The following is a 24067-nucleotide window of genomic DNA, read 5'->3' as shown; positions in this document are numbered from 1 at the left end:
CTCACTCCCTGTTATACTAATGAGAGAGCGAGCGCGAGAGCGAGCGCGAGAGGGAGGTTACCTGACATGACCTACCTTGGCTGTGTCCTCTTTTGCATGGATCAGGTGTTCTGATGAAGCCTGGATTCAGATAAAGGGAAACAACCAGGTACAGCAGTGAGCACCTGCACGAGACATGGTAACAGGCACGAGACAACAACAATAAGTGAAACAATTAACCCTAAATGAATGATGAAAAAGTCGGGAGTGGCGGTGCGCGCAACCATCCTGTCTGAACGCACGGCACGACACGTAACCTATACCTTAGCCTACAATGGGTTTTGATGTGTTGTAACTTTTCTTAGAGCTATCCTGTGATAACAATAGTAGGCTTTATTGTTCATGTTTATATAACTGTTTATATATCTAGAATTACTACCTCATGAAAAAAACACGGGCGCGTGAGGTTGCGCCCGAGGTGGGGGCGGGACAAGCCGAAGTTCTCAATTTCGGAGAGCGCGCGCTGACATCAACCTCCCCATGCGCAGTGCCCAGAAAAATGTATCTCTAAATTTTCCCAATCGACTCCTGCTGTGTGTTTACCAAATAGTCCTACTTCTTATATAAAAGACATTCCCAGTACACGGAGGTGTAGATGAATCCTTCCGGAATAGTCACCGTGGTTCTTCTGCTCGTGGTCTTGACAGCGCAAGGTAAGAGAAGAGAAGCTTTATGAAGACGTGCGGATGTCGGAGAGTTTGGGGAGCGCTGAACCAACTCACAATAGGAGAGAGCTGAACGCTACTGCAGACTTCACATAGTATAATTTTGGCTAGGCTATTCATTACACAGATACATCAATTGTTAAGCCTATTTATGTGTGTTCTGTCTCATTGTAAACAGTTTGCGTTGTTGGTGGGGTGTTCCTTCTGATTGTGAGACGCACTAGACACCCCGTCTTTCTATCCGCAGCATATCACATAGGAAACTTTGCCAACATCTTCCGACAGAAATTCACGAAATACATTGTAAAGATTGCTGTGTTGGCATGTTTAAGCTTTTCAACCAAAGTAATTGTCTTTGCGTGCGATTCTGTGATAGCCTAACTTGGAGAATAAACTAAACCCCATAAATATATATTTTTTTATAGGCTACAAAAGTAGGTCAAAATCGCAGCGCTATCTATTCAGATGAACATAATATAACGGTATGCCTAGGCTACGGTTCGTTATCCCAGGGGATGAGCAGTGCTGGTGACATGTCACATCATTAGTATACTATACAGTAGGCCTACGTCAGCCATCGAGCTACCGTAGACAACAGCACCGCGTGCATTCACGCGCACGTAACATATGAGTTCTGTTTTTACCGCATACATGTCCATTGATTCGTATATGCGTGCTGAGTGCGTTACTGACGTATCAGTTCAGCCGTGTCTCTTCAAAACAGATGGAACGTGATAAAATAAATGACAACAATAAGCTTTATGCTTCCAAACCAAACTAAGCTGCATGTAGCCGAACCTAGCCTTGAACATTGTGCATCATACACACATCGGGTTTGTCTATACCTTGAGTAAATATAACGGTCCATTCCAGAGCTGTGGTTAGACTGACATGGTCATGTAATCTGGGCTGTCTGGGTTGAGGAACACCTACATCTCATCCTATGTCTCTGCATTCTATAGGCCTATGTCTGTTCTGTTCTGTTCTCTTCTACTCTAACTTTATTGTTCCGTTATGTTCTGTTGTTCTGTTTAGCCACAATGCAGTTCCACTCTGTTCTCTTCTCTCCCGTGTCACAACGTTCTGTTGTTTGTTCTCATCTCGGTGCCCAGGGCTGGTTCTGGTTCTATCCGTCTCTCAGTGTGTTTTTGTGTGTCTTTCTCTCTCTCACACTGTGTGTGTGTGTGTGTGTGTGTGTGTGTATGTAAGACCCTTCCTCTAAGACCCTCATCCTCGTGGGTTGGTTAAGGCGTTCTGACCCTGTGTGTGTGTGCGTGTCTGTTCCAAACCTGCTCCCTACAGACTTCCCAGGGGACAGGGGCTAAGTGCCTTACAGTCCCACCAAATATATTTATAACTAACTCAAGATACTGTAGTTCATCTGTGTCGTTTACAGTGGGAGCAAATGAAGCATAGTGGGCAGAACAAGCAAGGAGGTGGGCAAAGCCAAGCACAAGCTTGCGAGATCCTGTTGGCGCGTTGTAGCATGTATTTGCGTATTTCCGTTAGGGAACACCTCCTCTGTGAAGTGCGCGTGTGCATTCGACCTTGCACTCCTTCTAAACAAAGCACTTTTTTTTTTTTTACTTTGGCAATGCCTCAAGTCTATAAAACTTAGTGCACTGTGTTCGTAACAGATTCTAGTTTTGGGAACATCAACATTTATTGAGATCAGATGTTTCATTGATGAGAAAATTTGCAGAATGTTGGACCAGTTTCACCTAGTTCCATCCTCTCCCACTACCCGCGACTGGACTTCCTCTCACTACCATATTTGGTGGTGAGAAAACGTTCTAAACCAATGCTTCAGCTTTATAGCCCCTGTGCCTTGTCTGGGTGTACACTTCTGTCGGTGGTCCCACTGTAGCAGCCTGTGAGAGACTGGGACTCACAACTCTCTCTAATGGTGAGAGAGTTGTGAGTCCCAGGGGCGGCAGGTAGCTTAGTGGTTAAGAGCGTTATGACAGTAACCGAAAGGTTGCTGGTTCTAATCCCCGAGCCGACTAGGTGAAAAATCTGTCGATGTGCCCTTGAGCAAGGCACTTAACCCTAATTGCTCCTGTACGTCGCTCTGGATAAGAGCGTCTGCTAAATGACAAAAAAATAAAATAATTGGAGTCATGAGAAGAAGGTCTCTGTAAAACCACCAGGGTTTACTTCACCTATTGTCCTTGACCTGTTCTGGACGGGTGCATGACAGATATGGTGTTATTATAAAACTTTGCCAAGTGGTTTACGGTAATATACTTTTTCTAGGCTATCCAACTGGCATCAAATTGTCCAGATTACAATAGAACCTAAAAGGGCCTATTGCAACCATTGTTGGTCACCGTATGTATTATCTCCAGTTGATCTCTCGTCAAACTATCAATACCCGCTAAGATCACCCACACAGATGATCTCAATTGCTTCCAAATGTTCCAAGACATGTTCGCCCTCTACAGAGTATATTCTTGAGTGTGAATAAAACCTAGTAATCTAGCAGACTAAGGAGTGATTGAACTATTTGTCAGTCATTCAGTACAATGTGGTCCTCTGTAGCTCAATTGGTAGAGCACGGCGCTTGTAACGCCAGGGTAGTGGGTTCGATCCCTGGGACCACCCATACGTAAAAATGTATGCACACATGACTGTACGTCGCTTTGGATAAAAACGTCTGCTAAATGGCATATTACTATTATATTTACAACGGAAATACAATTATTTCTCAGTAATTTATTGAGTAAACAATAGTGAAGAACCCAGTAGATAAATATGCAGTGTGTATAAACAGTGTAACAAAATGCAATGTACATTAGTAGATATATTAGAATGAGCTATGTGAGTATACGGTATATGAATACCCAGTGTGAAAAACAGTAAAAATAAATAAAGGGAAGTGTCCAGTGTTTAATGTCTATTTACATGGGACAGCAGCGTTGGCTGTGTGTGAGTATGGGCTGATGCGTGTATGTATGTGAGTCTATACGTGAGTACAGGAGTCTGCTTGTGTGTGAGCTTGTGTGTGTGTGTGTGTGTGTGTGTGTGAGAGTCTGTCTTTGTCTCCTACTACAGGAGATTGCATGATGGCTGTTCAACAGTCTGATGGCCTGGAGATAGAAGCTGTTCAACAGTCTGATGGCCTGGAGATAGAAGCTGTTCAACAGTCTGATGGCCTGGAGATAGAAGCTGTTCAACAGTCTGATGGCCTGGAGATAGAAGCTGTTCAACAGTCTGATGGCCTGGAGATAGAAGCTGTTCAACAGTCTGATGGCCTGGAGATAGAAGCTGTTCAACAGTCTGATGGCCTGGAGATAGAAGCTGTTCAACAGTCTGATGGCCTGGAGATAGAAGCTGTTCAACAGTCTGATGGCCTGGAGATAGAAGCTGTTCAACAGTCTGTTGGCCTGGAGATAGAAGCTGTTCAACAGTCTGTTGGCCTGGAGATAGAAGCTGTTCAGTCTTTCGGTCCCGGCTTTGATGCTTATTCATTGGGGGGCATGAGTAGAGAACCTAGACACAGCCGTCTGGTATTAAACTCGCTTGAGATTAACTGATCTGCTGGTTTATTCTTGTGGGTTTTTGGTTGCAAGCAAGTTTAGTCTTAACACGCATGTCGATGCAATCTCCCGTTAGTAGCATTTTAAGCAATACAGTGCTTATACACAGATGCAAGTTCTGCCTGTTGGTTGCAATGGGCCAAATCAAATAGCTTAATCTTCACCAACCCTTTCCAAACCCTTACACCCAGCTCCAGTCTTACGTCTGGACCCTTGCAAAGCAGTGCTGTGTTTCTCCCACAACCCGTACAGTAAAACTGCTGCCCAACTTGCCTTTTCATGGTGTGTGTACATGAGTTTGTGTTTGTGTACTAGCGACTCAAAGGCTTGAGGATCCTTGTAACACGATTGCTGTGTGATTATTGCTTGGCACTTTGGTTTTAGACACACACACACACAGGGCAGGCAATGTTAAGTGGATCTCGTGCAGATTGTGCAAATTTGGACTCATCAGACCAAAGGACCGATTTCCACCGGTCTACTGTCCATTGCTCGTGTTTCTTGGCCCAAGCAAGTCTCTTCTTCTTATTGGTGTCCTTTAGAAGTGGTTTCTTTGCAGCAATTCGACCATGAAGGCCTGATTCACAGTCTCCTCTGAACAGTTGATGTTGAGATGTGTCTGTCTGGTCTGCAATCTGAGGTGCAGTTAATTGTCGATTTACGAGGCTGGTAACGCTAATGAACTTATCCTCTGCAGCAGAGGTAACTCTGGGTCTTCCTTTCCTGTGGCGGTCCTAATGAGAGCCTGTTTCATCATAGCGCTTGATGGTTTTTGCGACTGCACTTGATGAAACTTTCAAAGTTCTTGAAATCTTCCGGATTGACTGACCTTCATGTCTTAAAGTAATGATGGACTGTTGTTTCTCTTTGCTTATTTGAGCTGTTCTTGCCATAATATGGACTTGGTCTTTTACCAAATAGGGCTATCTTCTGTATACCACCTCTACCTTGTCACAACACAACTGATTGGCTCAAACGCATTAAGAAGGAAGGAAATTCCACAAATTATCTTTTAACAAGGCACACTTGTTAATTGAAATGCAGTCCAGGTGACTACCTCATGAAGCTGGTTGGGAGAATGCCAAGAGTGTGCAAAGCTGTCATCAAGGCAAAGGGTGGCTACTTTGAAGAATCTCAAATATAAAATATATTTGTTTAACACTTTTTTGGTTACTACATGATTCCGTGTTATTTCATAGTTGTGATGTCTTCACTATTATTCTACAATGCAGAAAATATAAAAATAAAGAAAAACCCTGGAATGAGTAGGTGTGTCCAAACTTTTGACTGGTACTATACATTAATGAATCATGATGCATACGCCACGTTCTTGTCACACACATTTGTGAAGTCTGTAGATTCTGTTGTGCGTTGCAGTTCTGACTATCCAGATTACAAAAAAGTATCTAGTACCTAAAAGGGTTCTTCAGCTGTCCCCATAGGAGAGCCCTTTAAAGAACCATTTTTGGTTCCAGGTAGAACTCTTTTGGTTCCAGGCAGAACCCTTGCGGGTTCCATGTAGAACAATGAGGGTTATACATGGAAGTCAAAAGTCTTCTTCCTGGAACCAAAAAGGGTTCTACCTGGAACCAAAAATAGTTATCTCATGGGGACAGCGAAGAACCCTTTTTGGAACCCTTTTTTCTAAGAGTGTACATCTCCTGTGGAATCCCATCCAAGTACGCTGACGTTCACGTGTCTCTGAGTGTGTGTGTCATCTGTGTCTGCGTGTGTGTGTCCCTGGTGTGGGGCAGTTGGAGTGTGAGAGGTTCAGTGGAATTTTTAGTAACAGGGAATGGCGCTTTTGTTGTTGTTAGAGATACGCCATAAACTCCTGATGACCTCAGGTAGCAAGGTTGCTAAATAGTTGGCTAGCAGACATCAGCATCAGCTCCTCACTGTGGCATTCTGCATGCAACAGGGGAGCAGATGGGAGCAATATGGGAAGTATGGTAATCAAGGGTGGATGGATAGAGAGGCCACACGTGAATGTGCGCACACACTCTCATTCCTCAGGTGAATCATAAAGCATGTCCCAGACAGCCCCAATGTAACACTCTGACAACAAACGCTATCTCCTCTCTTCTTTCTCTCTCTCTCTCCCTCCCTCTTTTTCCCCTTCTCTCACTCTCACTCTCTCTCTCACTCACAAATACACGCACGGACGCACCAACACACACACGCATGCACGCACACGCACACGCACACACACACACACACACACACTAACTCTCTCTCAGACCAATCAGAGCCTTCAGCTTATTGTTGGACGTAATTAGTTCCATGGGAACGTGCAACAGCCTCACGCCTCATGGTCGATCACGTCAAGCACACGCCTGATCAAAGGCTTCAGGTCTCTAGAGCTCTCTGCTCCATTAACACAGAGAGGAACACTCTGTTTGGCTTCTTAACTCCAAATCTGTGCCCGTTTGAACAGACTTCTATGCGTCTGCTTAGTGCTTTCTAAGAGCTGTCTCTGAGGGTTAGTCTTAGTTTATCAGGACTGAGATTTAGGATGAAGAGCTAGTGAATCAGTAGGAGGACCAATTCCTCGTGCTCTTCCTCAATCATATATACACTTCTGTTTCTAGGTCTTTCTGTTTCCATACAGCACACAAACACACATACTTGCGTCTTGACTGACCCATGTTTAATAGGAAGGCTGCCTGTTTCTGTCACAGTGATGTCACCAGAAGTTAAAAAGTGAGAGGTTATTGTTAAGTTAATGTGATGTAAGAAACCTTCCAATCAGAGATTTAGAAAGAAAGGAAGAAGGATGAAGGAGGGGGAAATAAGGAAGGAGCAGAGGAAATGTATTTTTTGTATTTTTCAGTGCGAACAAAAGGTCCAATTAATGAACAGATTATAATTGCCCTCGTTTCCCCTACCCAATTAGGGGCTTAAACAACGTTCTCAGAGCGCAGCCAATCAGGGACCAGTGCTGTGTTTTAACGTCGGCAGGTAGCGAAGGCAGAAATTATAGCCGTCCACTTTGCTCTCTCTGGAGAGAAGCTTTTTCATTAAGCTCTAAGACTCGGCAGCGCTCGGTGCCGCTTCAAGTGACCTCAGGAAACTTGTGGAAAATTTGTACTCTAACTTCTACAGAGTTTATTACTGTAACATGGAGCTTTAGGGACTGTTACAGCTTTAGGGCTGTGGGAAAATGTTAGAAGATGTTTGAGGAGACTTTAGGAGACGTTTGAGCCACATTTAGCCACATTTGACATTTGAGCCTATTTACATTTACATTTTGGTCGTTTAGCAGACACTCTTATCTAGAGCGTCTTTCAGTCGGTGTATTCAACTAAGGTAGGTAAAACAACCACATTCAGTACAGGAATTACAAGTAAGAACTTTCCTCATTAAAGCAGCATATTATCCTGGTCCCAGATCTGTTTGTGCTTTTGCTAACTCCATTGTCAAGCCAAACATGTTTGTAAAACAATTCCATAAGGAGTTGGCAATGGCAAGAGAGCATATATATATATATATATATATATATATATATATATATATATATATATATATATAAAAAAAACGTATTTAAAAAAAAACATAAAGTGCTCTGTTAATGATAATTGGCACAAGGACTGTATGACCTAAAAGGACTGAATAGATCCTGAGTGAAAATGACAAGGCTCTGTCGTAGCCGGCCGTGACCGGGAGACCCATGGGGCGGCGCACAATTGGCCCAGCGTCATCCAGGGTAGGGGAGGGAATGGCCGGCAGGGATGTAGCTCAGTTGGTAGAGCATGGCGTTTGCAACGCCAGGGTTGTGGGTTCGATTCACATGGGGGGCCAGTATGAAAAATAAAAAATAAATAATGTATGCACTCAATAACTGTAAGTCGCTCTGGAGAAGAGCGTCTGCTAAATTACTAAAATGTAAATTACTAAAATGTAAATCTAAAATGTAAATGTAAGACTCATGTTGAAATTCTACTCATCATGTTACCATTGGGAACACCAGAGTCACATTGGCAAAAGGGAAATCCCCAAATCATCTGCTACCCTATGGATCCTCTTCAACATCATTGGATATGTAATCTTTCAAGATGACAGTACAGTTTTGAGCCCGGTCATGTTTGAAAGATCCCAGGGCTGTGTGTGGTAACATACGCCAGATGTTGAGCGTTACACTATATATACAAAAGTATGTGGACACCCCTTTAAAATAGTGGATTTGGCTATTTTAGCCACACCAATTGCTGACAGGTGTATAAAATCAAGCACACCGCCATGCAATCTTCATAGACAAACATTGGCAGTAGAATCGCCTTACTGAAGAGCTCAGTGATGCCACTTTTCTAACAAGTCAGTTCGTCAAATTTCTGCCCTGCTAGAGCTGCCCGGTCAACTGTAAGTGCTGTTGTTGTGAAATGGAAACGTCTAGGCGCAACAACGGCTCAGCCGCGAAGTGGTAGGCCACACAAGCTCACAGAACGGGACTGCCGAGTGATGAAGCACGTAGTGTGTAAACATAGTTTGTCCTCGGTTGCAACACTCACTACCGAGTTCCAAACTACCTCTGCAAGCAACGTCAGCACAAGAACTGTTCGTCGGGAGCTTTATGAAATGGGTTTCCATGGCCGAGCAGCTGCAAACAAGCCTAAGATCACCATACGCAATGCCAAGCGTCGGCTGGAGTGGTATAAAACTCACTGCCATTGGACTCTGGAGCAGTGGAAATGCGTTCTCTGGAGTGATGAATCACGCATCACCATCTGGCAGTCCGACGGACAAATCTGGGTTTGGCGGATGCCAGGAGAACGCTACCTGCCGAATGCATAGTGGCAATGGTAAAGTTTGGTGGAGGAGGAATAATGGTCTGGGGCTGTTTTTCATGGTTCGGGCTAGGCCCCTTAGTTCCAGTGAAGGGAAATCTTAACGCTACAGCATACAATGACATTCTAGACGATTCTGTGCTTCCAAGTTTGTGGCAACAGTTTGGGGAAAGCCCTTTCCTGTTTCAGCATGACAATGCCCCTCTGCACAAAGCGAGGACCAACTGTTTTGAGCTGAAGTTCCCACTGACTTCTTAGTCAATAAGGTTCTGAGTTAAATAGGATCCATGTTTTTCAGGTGTAATCTAAACATCTGACTGGTATAAATAAAAGAGACGTGTGGCTCTCATTTGGTTGGAACAGTACTAGCAGGGTTGTGGGTTCAATACCTGTCTGGGCCACATATAACCTACTAAATTCATGTTAACTGCAAGTGACTTGGATAAAAGCGTCCCTTAAAAGACCATATTTTATTAATGAATCGTTACCAGGAAATGTTTTGCTGTTGTTTTTGCCCTGTTTGCACTTTCAGTCGCTAAATGCGTTCATCCATTTGGTGTTCACTCTACTGTCTGGTCACAGAATGGAGGGGTGATGCACTGATACTCACATCCACTGGTCCCAGTATCTAGGCTGTACTGGTGTTAATTGTCTACTGGTGCAGCAGCACAAAGACAGACAGAACGACAGACAGACAGACAGCTGACTCTGGAGTGTGCAGACTGGGGAGAGAGAAGAGAGACTGGTTGTCTTTTAAAGGCTGTGTTCAATTAACCATGAGAGAGATGGAGGGAAAGGAAGGAGAGAGAGAGGGAAAAGGATGAAAGGAGAGAGTGGGTGGGCAAGAAGAGGAAATGGAGAAGAAGAGAGGGAGAGTGAAGGTTAGAGAGAGAGAGAGAGAGAGAGAGGGGGGGGGGAATTAAGAGACTGGTGTCCATTGAAGCCGGGACCGAGGCAGGAGTGGTGAGGGGAGGAGGGATGTCCCAAGTGAGGCATGATTTTCTGCTCGGACAGGCGTGGGTTCCGTGCATCGTCCCGGCAACCAAGTCACCAGCGGGGGAGGTTTTTTGCACGTCACTGAATGACCTTCATTCCTATTTTGCCAGGTACACTCAGAACACTCAGAAAGGGTTCAGAACTTTTTTTGAAACATCACAGTACAGTTGAAAAATATATGGCGAATAGAAATCCAATAAGGATGGTGTTAAGAGGTAGATGGGAGGTGTTGAATGGAGCTGAAGGATGGGACTAATAACAACTAACAACAACTAATAACAACATGATAACTAATGTAAAGCATACTGTGTCCATAATAAGTATATAGGTTATAGGTTGAGAGCTTTTGTGAAAGAGCACAGTTAGAAAAATATGGCATATAGAAGCAAACCGGATGGACATCATGAAAATGAACGGAGAGGTTGAGGGTAGAGGAAGTTCAGGAGTAAAAACAAACAAAATAGAATTATTGACTGTGTCAATAAAATTTATATAGTATGTATAAGCTGGAAGTAGAGGTCTAAGCATTGTTGTTCACTAGTTTACTCCAATTAGGGAAGGGGTGGTGGGGTTGGAAAGTAATAAAGGGAAATATATTTTTTTAAAGGATATGTATATATATGTATGTATATGTATTTATATGTATGTATGTGTATATGTATGTGTATGTATGTATATGTATATATACTGGACATATATATTTGCGTGAAAAAAAAACATATGGGGGATTGGAAGTGATGCAGACAATTACATTGATGGAAGTTACAATCTATCTGCAATATTAAAGCTGATCTACTCCCCCCCAAACAAAATAAATATATATATATATTGTCACCAGCGGGGGAGGTTTTTTGCACGTCACTAAATGACCTTCATTCCTATTTTGCCAGGTACACTCAGAATTTAACAGGGTCGGGTACCACACACACACACACACACACACACACACACACACACACACACACACACACACACACACTGCGTTCCAGTCTGGCGGGATTCGCTAAAAGCTTCCACTTGCCTTCCTATGTAGAAACAGCTCCAATGTGAGACTCTTCACACACCATAGTTCAATCAACCACAACTTTCTACTTCCTCTCCATCCGCAGCAAAGAGCCATTGATTAAGACCTTAATGTGGACAAAGTGATGAAAACTCATGTTCTCCTCAAAGTCCCCTTCGTTAAAGCCTGACAAGGGAGAATCTCTTTATGGTAAGGATTTGAAAAGCCACCCTACTATTTTGTAAAAGGACCGCCCAAGTGAAGATTCTCTCTCTCTCTCTCACTCTCACTCTCACTCTCACTCTCACTCTCTCTCTCTCTCTCTCTCTCTCTCTCTCTCTCTCTCTCTCTCTCTCTCTCTCTCTCTCTCTCTCTCTCTCTCTCTCTCTCTCTCTCTCTCTCTCTCTCTCTCTCTCTCTCTCTCTCTCTCTCTCTCTCTCTCTCTCTCTCTCTCTCTCTCTCTCTCTCTCTCTCTCTCTCTCTCTCTCTTTCTTTCTCAGGCTGTTTGTCATCTAAGGGGGAGGACAGGCTGTTCAGGAATTTATTCAGGAGATACAACCAGTTCATCAGGCCAGTGGAGAATGTCTCTGACCCTGTCACCGTGGAGTTTGAGGTCTCCATATCCCAATTGGTCAAAGTGGTGAGACTCACCTGCATCATTACTGGAGCAAATATAGATATTACTTTGCCTATTTATTTGACCGATTTACTTAATTACGTACATGCTATGACTTCATGTTCATATTATTTCAATTTCTTCTCAGGATGAAGTCAATCAGATTATGGAAACCAATCTATGGCTGAGACATGTAAGTCAAGTTATCTGATCTAAGAAGTTTAGTCTATACCCCTTAATACTCCAGTTAAAGCACTGTTAAAATCTTTGTTGCAGGTCTGGAATGACTACAAACTGAAATGGGTTCCCATTGAGTATGACGGACTTGAGTTCATTCGTGTGCCCTCCAATAAGATATGGAGGCCGGACATCGTCCTCTACAACAAGTGAGCTCAATCTCTTAACTCTGTACATTATTATGCAGGGGCGCAACTTTCACGGGGGGGGGGGGGGGGGCGGGCATGTCCCCCCACATTCTGAAATGGCATGTTTGTCCCCCCCAGTTTTGTCATTGGGATGTGATACAAAACGAGGCAACGGTGTGGCTTTAGGACCATGCAGACACCTCCGAGCGGTCGGGTAGGCTGTTTGGAGTGTTTATCCACCCACCTCTAAAACCAAAGTTGCGCCCCTGTTATTATGTTCTCTTGTTGCCCTTTAGCCATCAGTGCAAAATGCTATGCTAACCATCATCCATGATCGCCTCTCCAGTTCTAGGGGTGTTTTTATTAGCCATCACTGCTAAATGCTACGCTAACCATCACCCACTGTCTCCTCTCCAGTTCTGGGGGTGTTTTTTTAGCCATCAGTGCTAAATGCTACACTTATCACGTTTCAGGAGACGACCCAGATGCAGACAGTGTTGAAGTAACAAAAGTTTATTACAAAAACAGGGGGCAGGCAAACGACAGGTCAAGGGCAGGCAGAGGTCAGTAATCCAGATCAGAGTCCAAAAGGTACAGAATGGCAGGCAGTCTCAGGGTCAGGGCAGGCAGAGGTCAATAATCCAGGGTGGTGTGACAAGGTACAGAATGGCAGGCAGGCTCAGGGTCAGGGCAGGCAGAATGGTCAAAACCGGGAAAACTAGAAAACAGGAACTTGAGAAAGACAGCAGCAAGGGGAAAAATGCTGGTAGGCTTGACGAAACAAAATGAACTGGCAACAGACAAACAGAGAACACAGGTATAAATACACTGGGGATAATGGGGAAGATGGGCGACACCCGGAGGGGGGTGGAGACAATCACAAAGACAGGTGAAACAGATCAGGGTGTGACAACTCTAACCATCACCCATTTTCTCATCTTCAGTTCTGGTGGTGTTTTTTTTTGCCATCAGTGCTAAATGCTACGCTATCATATCTCCCCTCTCTTCAGTGCTGTGGGAGATTTCCTGGTTGAGGACAAGACCAAAGCTCTGCTGAAGTTTGACGGCACCATCACCTGGATCCCCCCCGCCATCTTTAAATCCTCCTGCCCCATGGACATCACCTACTTCCCCTTCGACTACCAGAACTGCTCCATGAAGTTTGGCTCCTGGACCTACGACAAGGCCAAGATTGACCTGGTGCTCATAGGGTCAAAGGTCAGTAATCCCACTGGTTAGCTAGTTAACTAACTCGTTTGCTAGCTAGTTAGCCACATTAAATAAATGGGTTATATTTGTTGGCTAATTCAATGTGGCTGGCTTTATGGTTTTCTTTGTCAATTTCAACCAGAATTACTTCCTTGTCTTTTTTATGACGTAATCTCAGTCGAAGCCCTCTTCATCTCCTTCTAGGATAGAACTCCTCTGGCTCTGCTTTATGGTTGACATACTACTGTCTCTCCATAGGTGAACCTCAAAGACTTCTGGGAGAGTGGCGAGTGGGAGATCATCGACGCACCGGGCTACAAACACGACATCAAGTACAACTGTTGCGAGGAGATCTACCCAGACATCACCTACTCCTTCTACATCAGACGCCTGCCTCTCTTCTACACTATCAACCTCATCATCCCCTGTCTCCTCATATCCTTCCTCACCGTCCTCGTCTTCTATCTCCCCTCTGAATGTGGAGAGAAGGTGACCCTCTGTATCTCCGTCCTCCTGTCGCTCACTGTGTTCCTCCTGGTCATCACTGAGACCATCCCGTCTACGTCTCTGGTCATCCCTCTCATCGGGGAGTACCTCCTCTTCACCATGATCTTCGTCACCCTCTCCATCGTCATCACTGTGTTCGTGCTGAACGTCCACTACCGTACGCCTATGACCCACACCATGCCGGCCTGGGTCAGGTCTGTGTTCCTGGGGTTGCTGCCCAAGGTGATGCTCATGAGGAGGCCTGTAGACCAGGGCTGCCCCTCCTCCGTGGGGAGTGGGAGAGGAGATGGAACAGGAGGGGGGAGTATTGGAGATGGGGGTGTAGGAGGAGGAGGAGCGAGTGGAACGGGGAAGAAGAGGAAGAATAGCATTGGGGGAGGAATAGGGGGCGGGTGTGTGCAGGTGGACGGGGGTGCGGTCACCGCCGAAAGGGGGCAGGTGGGAGCGATGAACTGTGTGGAGTCCGGCGAAGTGCAGAACAAGCCTAATTTCCCCTGTAAGGGGAAAGAGGTGCCCATCGCCACTGTACCCCCGGTGGTGCCCCTTCCTGCCCCCTCTGAGCCGGACCTACCCAAACTGCCCCGAGCGCTCAACACCCCACCCAACGTCAATGCAGTGGTGGCCTTCTCTGTGGTGTCACCAGAGATCAAACAGGCCATCGAGAGTGTCAAGTACATCGCTGAGAACATGAGGACACGCAACAAGGCCAAAGAGGTAGCTTTGGGTTATTACGTAGTTTTACAGAGTGAAATGCTCTTCCATAAAGAGTGACCTAAGACAACAACACAGCATGGCAGCAACACAACATGACAAAAACATGGTAGCAACACAACATGGCAGCAGCACAACATTGTAGCAGCACAAAGATGGTACAGATATTGTAGGCACAGAAAACACAAAGGGCAAAAAGGTAGAGACAATGATACATCACACGAAGCAGCCACAAGTGTCAGTAAGGGTATCCATGATTGAGTCTTTGAAAAGTCGTGGTCAAAAGTTTTGAGAATGACACAAGTATTGGTCTTCACAAAGTTTGCTGCTTCAGTGTTTTTAGATATTTTTGCCAGATGTTACTATGGTATACTGAAGTGTAATTACAAGCATTCCATAAGTGTCAAAGGCTTTTATTGACAATTACATTAAGTTTATGCAAAGAGTCAATATTTGCAGTGTTGACCCTTCTTTTTCAAGACCTCTGCAATCCGCCCTGGCATGCTGTCAATTAACTTCTGGGCCACATTCTGTGCCACATCCTGACTGATGGCATAATCAATGCTTGGAATTTGTCAGAATTTGTGGGTTTTTGTTTGTCCACCCGCCTCTTGAGGATTGACCACAAGTTCCCAATGGGATTAAGGTCTGGGGAATTTCCTTGCCACTTTTGCCTTATGGCAAGGTGCTCCATCATGCTGGAAAAGGCATTGTTCGTCACCAAACTGTTCTTGGATGGTTGGGAGAAGTTGCTCTCTGAGGATGTGTTGGTACCATTCTTTATTCATGGCTGTGTTCTTAGGTAAAATTGTGAGTGAGCCCACTCCTTTGGCTGAGCAGCAACCCAACACATGAATGGTCTCAGGATGCTTTACTGTTGGCATGACACAGGACTGATGGTAGCGCTCACCTTGTCTTCTCTGGACAAGCTTTTTTCCGGATGCCCCAAACAATCGGAAAAGGGATTCATCAGAGAAAATGACTTTACCCCAGTCCTCAGCAGTCCAATCCCTGTACCTTTTGCAGAATATCAGTCTGTCCCTGATGTTTTTCCTGAAGTGGCTTCCTCGCTGCCTTTCTTGACACCAGGCCATCCTCCAAAAGTCTTCGCCTCACTGTGCATGCAGATGCACTCACACCTACCTGCTGCCATTCCTGAGCAAGCTCTAGTGGTGCCCCGATCCCGTAGCTGAATCAACTTTAGGAGACGGTCCTGGCGCTTGCTGGACATTCTTGGGCGCCCTGAAGCCTTCTTCACAACAATTGAACCTCTATCCTTGAAGTTCTTGATGATCCGATAAATGGTTGATTTAGGTGCAATCTTACTAACAGCAATATCCTTGCCTGTGAAGCCCTTTTTGTGCAAAGCAATGATGACGGCACGTGTTTCCTTGCAGGTAACCATGGTTAACAGAGGAAGAACAATGATTTCAAGCACCACCCTCCTTTTAAAGCTTCCAGTCTGTTATTCTAACTCAATCAGCATGACAGAGTGATCTCCAGCCTTGTCCTCGTCAACACTCTCACCTGTGTTAACGAGAGAATCTCTGACATGATGTCAGCTGGTCCTTTTGTGGCAGAGCTTTTTTTGGGATTTTCAATGGCGAAGAGGGACTTTGCAATGAATTGCAATTCATCTGATCACTCTTCATAACATTCTGGAGTATATGCAAATTGCCATCATAAAAACTGAGGCAGCAGACTTTGTGAAAATTAATATTTGTGTCATTCTCAAAACCTTTGACCACGACTGTAGAGATGGAGATAAAACTGTCCAGATGTAGTGTTTCGCAGCTCTTTCCAGTCACTAGCTGCAGCAAACTGAAAAGAGGAGCAACCCAGGAATGTGTGTGCTTTGTGGACCTTTAACAGAATGTGACTGGCATAGCGGGTGTTGTATGTGGAGGATGAGGGTTGCATTAGGTATCTCAGATAGGGGGGGTGAGGCCTAAGAGGGTTTTATAAATAAGAATCAAACAGTGGGTCTTGCACCGGGTATACAGAGATGACCAGTTTACAGAGGAGTAAAGAGTGCAGTGATGTGTCCTGTGAGGAGCATTGGTGGCAAATCTTTGGCCAAATGGTAAAGAACATCTAGCCGTTTGAGACCACCCGTACCTGCCGATATATAAATTACATCTCCGTAATCTAGCATGGGTAGGATGGTCAACTGAATCACGATTAGTTTGGCAGCTTGGGTGAAAGAGGAGCAATTACGATAGAGGAAACCAAGTCTAGATTGAACCTTAGCCTGCAGCTTGGATATGTGCTGAGAGAAAGACAGTGTACTGTCTAGCCATACTCCCAAGTACTTGTATGAGGTGACTACCTCAAGCTCTAAACCCTCAGATGTAGTAATCACACCGGTGGGGGGATTCTTCTTACCGAACCACATTACCTTTATTTTGGAAATGTTCAGAACAAGGTTAAGGGCAGAGAAAGCTTGTTGGACACTAAGAAAGCTTTGTTGTAGAGTGTTTAACACAAAATCCGGGGAGGGGCCAGCTGAGTATAAGACTGTATCATCTGCATATAAATGGTTGAGAGAGCCTCCTACTGCCTGAGCTATGTTGTTGATGTAAATTGAGAAGGATCGAGCCTTGGGGTGTCCCTTGGTGACAGGCAGTGGCTGAGACAGGAGGTGTTCTAACTTTACACACTGCACTCTTTGAGAGCGGTAGTTAGCAAACCAGGCCAAAGACCCCTCAGAGACACCAATACTCTTTAGCCACCCACAAGAATGGAATGGTCTACCGTATCAAAAGCTTTGGCCAAGTCAATAAAAATACCAGCACAACATTGCTTAGAATCAAGGGCAGCGGTGACATCATTTAGGACCTTTTAGATTGCAGTGACACATCCATAACCTGAGCGGAAACCAGATTGCATACCAGAGAGAATACTATAGACATCAAGAAAGTAAATCAAGTTTTTCCAACAACATAAACAGGGCAAGATAGAAATGGACCTATAACAGTTAGGATCAGCTTGATCTCCACCTTTAAATAAAGGATGCACCATGGCTGCCTTCCAAGCACTGGGAACCTCCCCAGAGAGGAGAGACAGGTTAAAAAGGTGAGAGATAGGCTCGGCGATGATAGGGGCTGCAACCTTAAAGAAGAAAGGAACTAAACCATATAATATATAATATAATATATAATATGCCATTTAGCAGACGCTTTTATCCAAAGCGACTTACAGTCATGTGCATAACATTTATTTTTACGTATGGGTGGTCCCGGGGATCGAACCCACTACCCTGGCGTTACAAGCACCATGCTCCACCAATTGAGCTACAGAGGACCACCATCTGACCCAGATGTTTTTTTTGGGTCAAGTTTAAGGAGCTCCTTTAGGACCTCAGACTCAGTGACCGCCTGTAGGGAGAAGCTGTGTAGCAGGGCAGGGGAAAAGAGGGAGGAGCATCATGGCTAGTCGCATTAGAAAGGCTGGGAGATGAGGAAATGTTGGACGGGCAAGGAGGCATGGCTGAGCCAAATAGGAATCCTGACTTAATGAGTTGGTGATTAAAGAGCTCAGCCATACGCTCCTTGTCAGTAACAACCACATCATCAACATTAAGGGACATGGGCAGCTGTGAGGAGGAGGGTTTATTCTCCAGGTCTTTCACCATTTTCCAGAACTTATTGAGGTTAGACCCACAGAGAGAGAACTGCTTTTTAAAGTAACTAACTTTGGCCTCCTGGAGAGCCTGAGTGCACTTATTTCTCATTTGCCTGAACGATAGACAGTCAGCCTGAATATTTGTGTGCCGAGCCAAAAAAGAAGGTCCAAGTATCTTTTACAGAGGGGATCAAGCTGATTCTATACCAATTTACAGAGGCCAGGTCATGAAGGAAGGTTTGCTCATTAACGTTTTTCAACAAGAATCAGGACAGGTTGTTTAACTGAGCAGCCATTACGAACACAGGCCACAAAACAGTGATCACTAAGGTCATTACAGAAAACACCAGACTGATACGTATCAGGATTATTTGTGAGGATAACATCAAGAAGAGTAGCCTTTTCTGGGTGTTTGGAGTCCTACTTTGTGGTATTGTTAATAATCTGAGCGAGATTTAGTGAGTCCCATTGCTTTAAGACTTGCTCAGGTGGTTTAAGCATGTCCCAGTTTAGCAGGACAAATTCAGACTTAGTGTAAGGGGCCAGGAGAGAGCTTAGGGCAGGTAGGGTACAGGTCGGTGCTGATGGTGGACGATAACACCCAGCAACAGTCAACAAAGAGCAATTAGATAGCTTAATGCTTAAAACCAGAAAATCAAATTGTTTGGGGACAGACTTGGTGGAGACAACCGAGCACTGAAAGTGTTCCTTGGTAGATTGCTACTCCAACACCTTTGGAAGATCTGTCTTGCCGAAAAATGTTATAACCAGAAAGGTTAACATCAGTGTTCAGAACACTCTGGTGCAGGGGTACCTGTACCAGACGGGGAGACAAGCCAGGGCAGACGGGGAGCAGATCGTCGGGTGGGATCCAAGCAGCAGTGCAGCCGGCAATGGGAAAAGGTGTCACACCCACTTGGGAGAAGCCTTTGTCGGGAGGCTGAGTAGGAGAGGAGGCATTCAACCTTACAAGACAGGTTCATGTTGGAGCAGATAAAAACGTCCAAAGCGAAAAGCTGAACGAAAAATGTGGTGCGAAGAAAAAACCAAGACGCTGGTAAAAACGCTATATTCCAAAGCCAGATCAAACAGCAATTAAAGTTATTGGTTATTACATCGTTATTAGCGAGTTACCTGTTCAAATCAAATCAAATCAAATTGTATTGGTCACATGCACATATTTAGCAGATGTTATTGCGGGTGTAGCGAAATGCTTGTTCTTCAGTTATTGGTTATTACATCGTTATTAGAGAGTTACTTGTTCTTCAGTTATTGGTTATTACATAATTATTAGAGTTACCTGTTCTTCAGTTATTGGTTATTACATTGGTATTACAGAGTTACCTGTTCTTCAGTTATTGGTTATTACCAAGTTATTACACAGTAACTACAGAGAAATGTTCTGCAATGTAAGTCTCTGTGAGCAAAGGTTTTGGATTACATCCCTAATAGGGAACTGAAGAAAGCAGAAGGATTTCCTTGTCATTCTCTGTATTGCAGCTTGTCCAGTGGAAGTGGTATATAAAATACAAGCAGTTTTTGGACTTCAGCTAAATGAAATGACCAAATGTGCTGGGCCATGCACTCTTGAAATTCCACAGCCATGCACACAGTCATACACACACACACACACACACACACACACACACACAGACACACACACACACACAACTAGGCTTGGGCCGTATCCAGATTGTCATACCTTCAAACTGACCTTGTGCCATATCGGGATATTCGGTAATAACGGCACTGAACACAAGGGGCACTGTTTTCAAACCCCACTGATACTCTGTAATCTGAAGGTTAGCAATTCTAACAAGTACATGTAAAATCCCATAGAGAATGCTAACTAAATGCTAACGAGCGCATTGCTAACATTTTCTACAGTTTCTGACCTAAACTATACAAGTATACAAGTAACTCAAAAATGATACTCACAATCTGCTAATGTATTGCACAAGTTGACTGCAGGTATTTACTTAAAATGTAGCTACAAATATTAACATTTATTTAAAAAACTTCAAAGAAATGGTTTCAATGTTATTGACAGTATTGAAAAACCATCCCGTGGCTTTTTCCAAATACCCCAGTATACGGTATATATTCTTACACACCCAGACACAAACAGACACAACTGAGGCAGTGTATTATTTGATAGAGTGCAGAACTCCATGGGGTATTATTCCTGGTTTCTACCTGGTTTAATCTAAACTGTTAAACCCTTTTACATGCAGTATAAAGCTGTTTGTGAGACAGCTGTTTGAGAGAGAGCTTTAGTAGGCTTCTCTCTCTCTCTTTGTCTCTTTCTCTCTCTCCCGCTCTCTCTCTCTCTCTCTCTCTCCTCTTCTATCTCTCTGCAGCTGGCTTATAAGCTTGTTGCTCAGTCCTTTCTTAGTATTTTCTTAGTAAATCCTGAGTTCAGTATTGAAATGATGCACACAGAATAGCCATACACCCTTCTGGAGACTTCACCCTATAACCCTATAACCAGTGGACCACAGCAGGTTGCTTCAGGAAAACACACGTGCCTGGAACACATGTGCCTGTCAAGAAAAACACACACCTGGCCTGACCCAATCATGCTATATGCTATAGGGGCTCAATGAATACTGTTTTTTCTCTCTCTCTCTGACTCCTTCGGTCTGTCCCGTTCTCTCGCTCGCTCGCTCTCTCTCTCTCTCTCTCTCTCTCTCTCTCTCTCTCTCTCTCTCTCTCTCTCTCTCTCTCTCTCTCTCTCTCTCTCTCTCTCTCTCTCTCTCTCTCTCTCTCTCTCTCTCTCTCTCTCTCTCTCTCTCTCTCTCTCTATATATATATATATTTCTCTCTCTCTCTCTCTCTCTCTCTCATTCTTCGTCTTTCTCCTTTTCTCACACATCCTAATTTGCATATTCCTTGCGGAGGAACACAGCGTCGACATCCTTTAGCACAGTGATCCTCACAACATTTTCAGAAAGGTCAATGATGTGTTTACACAATAAGTCTGTAAGAGAAAGAGAGAGAAGGAGAGAGATAGAAAGGGAGAGAGAGAGTGTATTTATTAATTCCCTTTTGAACCTTTCCTCAGATCACTTTCCTTCTTTGTCTTACGATATTTCTTATTGCCTTCAATGACCTGTGCTACCCTGTCTTCTGACGAGCTCCTTCTTCCCTCTCTCTCTCTCTCTCTCTCTCTCTCTCTCTCTCTCTCTCTCTCTCTCTCTCTCTCTCTCTCTCTCTCTCTCTCTCTCTCTCTCTCTCTCTCTCTCTCTCCAGGTGGAAGATGACTGGAAGTACGTAGCGATGGTGATTGACAGGATCTTCCTGTGGGTGTTTGTGACTGTGTGTATCACTGGAACTCTGGGACTGTTCCTTCAGCCTCTCATCGGCTTCTTCACATGAACCACTACTCCTTTCTCCTTTATTGTCTTTCTGTCTCCGTTATCCTCTCATTCTCACCAATCTTGCTTTTGTCCATTCTCTCCCTCTCACTTCCATTACTTATTTCCTATTCTACTGGCATCTACTGTCTTCCGGTCCAAAAGCAGGTAAAACTATGAAAAAGACAGCAGTCCAATTTATTAAACATACCTCATTGTAACCATTGATTTACTGTGTGGCCCTATTGTTGGGACCACTGCATTGCCATCTACATTACTACCCATTGATTATGCCAGTAGAGAAGTTGGTTCTTGTTCTAGACATGGTGCCAAACGGATCTAGAATCTGTAGCTCTGTGCTGTATGTACTCAGTGACTGAGTGAAGGAGTAACTAGTTGATACCTCTTTCTTACTTTACATGTTATGATACTGTAGTCTACTGATTTGTTTATGATACCAATCTGTAATATCTTCAATCCTGTGCTATGTTTAGGGCTAGGAGTATTTCCTTACCATGAACAACTCTATAGGAAATACTCCTGGCCTGAGTTATACTGTATATACAACATATATATACTATGCATGATTTATGATGCTGATTTTGAATATGGTTTCTGTACAGGCATGGTCGTGTGACTTTAACATCATTCTCATAAATATATCATGATAACATGTTTGCATCTCACACTGGGGTTGACACAACATTCAATGTAAATGTAGCAACCGTAAAGAGACACTGAAATGTACGCTGTAGAGTAGCCTTTACACTTGTACCAGTATATGGGTTGGAAATTGCAGATTTGGTCACTGATAAGTGGCTAAATTGGAACGCAGTGGCTGTACAGTAACATGCTATAAATGACGTCAGAGCTCAGGTTCTGTGCTTCACAGCTCTGTATGGGTTTGGACTGACAGCCGTTCTGAACTAGAGCACCTCGCGCGACAAGATGTTGCCGCCATCCCTCCCGCTAATTGGGCAACTTTTGCACATTTGTTGTTGTCTGAGTGAGGGAAATGCTGTGAATTAAGAGGACGTTGAGGATTATAATAAATACCGCTTTGATGTCATACAAGCTAGCCAAACACCCCGTGAGTCCAAATGTGCACTTCACATTTCCATATCATAAAACTCATGTCATATCACTATGTTTGATGTACAGTTACAAGATGACATGGCGTCCTACCCTGGGTTGTTCTGAACAGAATGAGCCTATGTTTGTCTATTATGAAGAAAATTTGCCGTGGCACACACACCTGATGCACTCATGACTCCTTTCTATGCACACCAAAATAATGATCTGTTTCCCTGAATTGCGTTGTGAAAGTCTAACACTGTAATATCATATTTTATAACTTAGCTAGTCATGTTGGCAATAGAACAAGCTTTCATGTTATGCCCACCTGACCCAGATAGTGATTTATTGTGGACCTTTTTTGGATTGCGTAAACAACTACTGTAATTGTGTGATGGTGGGGATGCAGGGTTGTGTTCCAAACAAAACAACTACAATTGTGCTTGTGCTCAATGGCACAGCTAGGAGTGCTCAGAAAAAGCACCTCATAGTTGAAGACTCTTCTTTGAGTCATAAAAGTGCATTCAAATTACTTAGGAACTGTGCACACTTTGGAGAGGTGTGTGGCCACTTGGAGACACCAGTTAGTCCTCTCAGTCAAACCCTTGTAATTGTTTTGTCTTATGTTACACCTACCCCACATTTTCGAGGAATCTTCTAATCATGTTACTGAATGTATCAGATTTCATTATCAACAAATGTGGCGAAAAGTACAGTAAATGTAAATGCACATAAAATCAACAGTGTAATGTTTGGATTCAGTCATGTGTCAGGTGAACGGTTGCGTCCTCACCTTTGGTCTACTAATTTCCCCATAATCCCCAAACTGTTCCCTTTAAATTGCTTCCATGGTTATGCATTTCATATTTCTTCTGTAAGAAACATTTCAAATGTAGCCCTATCCATATAGTCCAATTCCCATGAGTGTAAAGGGTTAAAACCTCTCAGTAAAATTATTTAAAAAGCCAAGCCTGTCTGGTTGCTTTCATTGACAAGTGCCTTCAGAAAGTATTCATACCCCTTGACTTATGTTTTGTTACAGCCTGAATTGTAAAATGATTAAATCGATTTTTCTCACCCATCTACACACAATACCCCATAATGACAAAGTGAAAACATGTTTTTAGAAATCTTTGCAAATGTATTTTATTTACATAAGTATTCACACCCCTGAGTCAATCATTTGTAGAAGCACCTTTGGCAGCGATTACAGCTGTGAGTCTTTCTGGGTAAGTCTCTTACAGACTGTAAAATTGGTTGTTGATCATTGCTAGACAACCATTTTCAGGTCTTGCCATAGATTTTCAAGTAGATTTATGTCAAAACTGTAACTAGGCCACTCAGGAACATTCACTGTCTTCTTGGTAAGCAACTCCAGTGTAGATTTCGCCTTGTGTTTTAGGTTATTGTCCTGCTGAAAGGTGAATGAATCTCCCAGTGTCTGGTGGAAAGCAGACTGAAACAGGTTTTCCTCTAGGATTTTGCCTGCGCTTAACTCCATTCTGTTTTTTTTTAATCCTGAAAAACTACCCAGTCCTTAACAATTACAAGCATACCCATAACATGATGCAGCCGCCAC

The 24067-nt window shown here is 43.9% G+C and overlaps 1 protein-coding gene across 1 annotated transcript; it reads left to right on the top strand.

Moving 5' to 3' along the window:
* Nucleotides 1-634: 634 nt before the first annotated feature.
* Nucleotides 635-21436, top strand: LOC311104711 (neuronal acetylcholine receptor subunit alpha-3-like; the record flags this gene model as incomplete). Its single annotated transcript, XM_084146596.1, has 7 exons — nt 635-692; nt 11527-11666; nt 11791-11835; nt 11919-12028; nt 13018-13225; nt 13475-14437; nt 21311-21436. 7 exons carry the CDS (start codon nt 635-637, stop codon nt 21434-21436), a joined length of 1650 nt encoding a protein of 549 aa, XP_084002722.1.
* Between the last annotated feature and the right edge of the window lie 2631 nt (nt 21437-24067).

Source organism: Coregonus lavaretus (genome assembly GCF_964263955.1).
Source record: "Coregonus lavaretus genome assembly, chromosome: 29".
NCBI classification, from domain to species: Eukaryota; Metazoa; Chordata; class Actinopteri; order Salmoniformes; family Salmonidae; genus Coregonus; species Coregonus lavaretus.
This window is presented reverse-complemented; position numbering and strand designations above follow the sequence as displayed.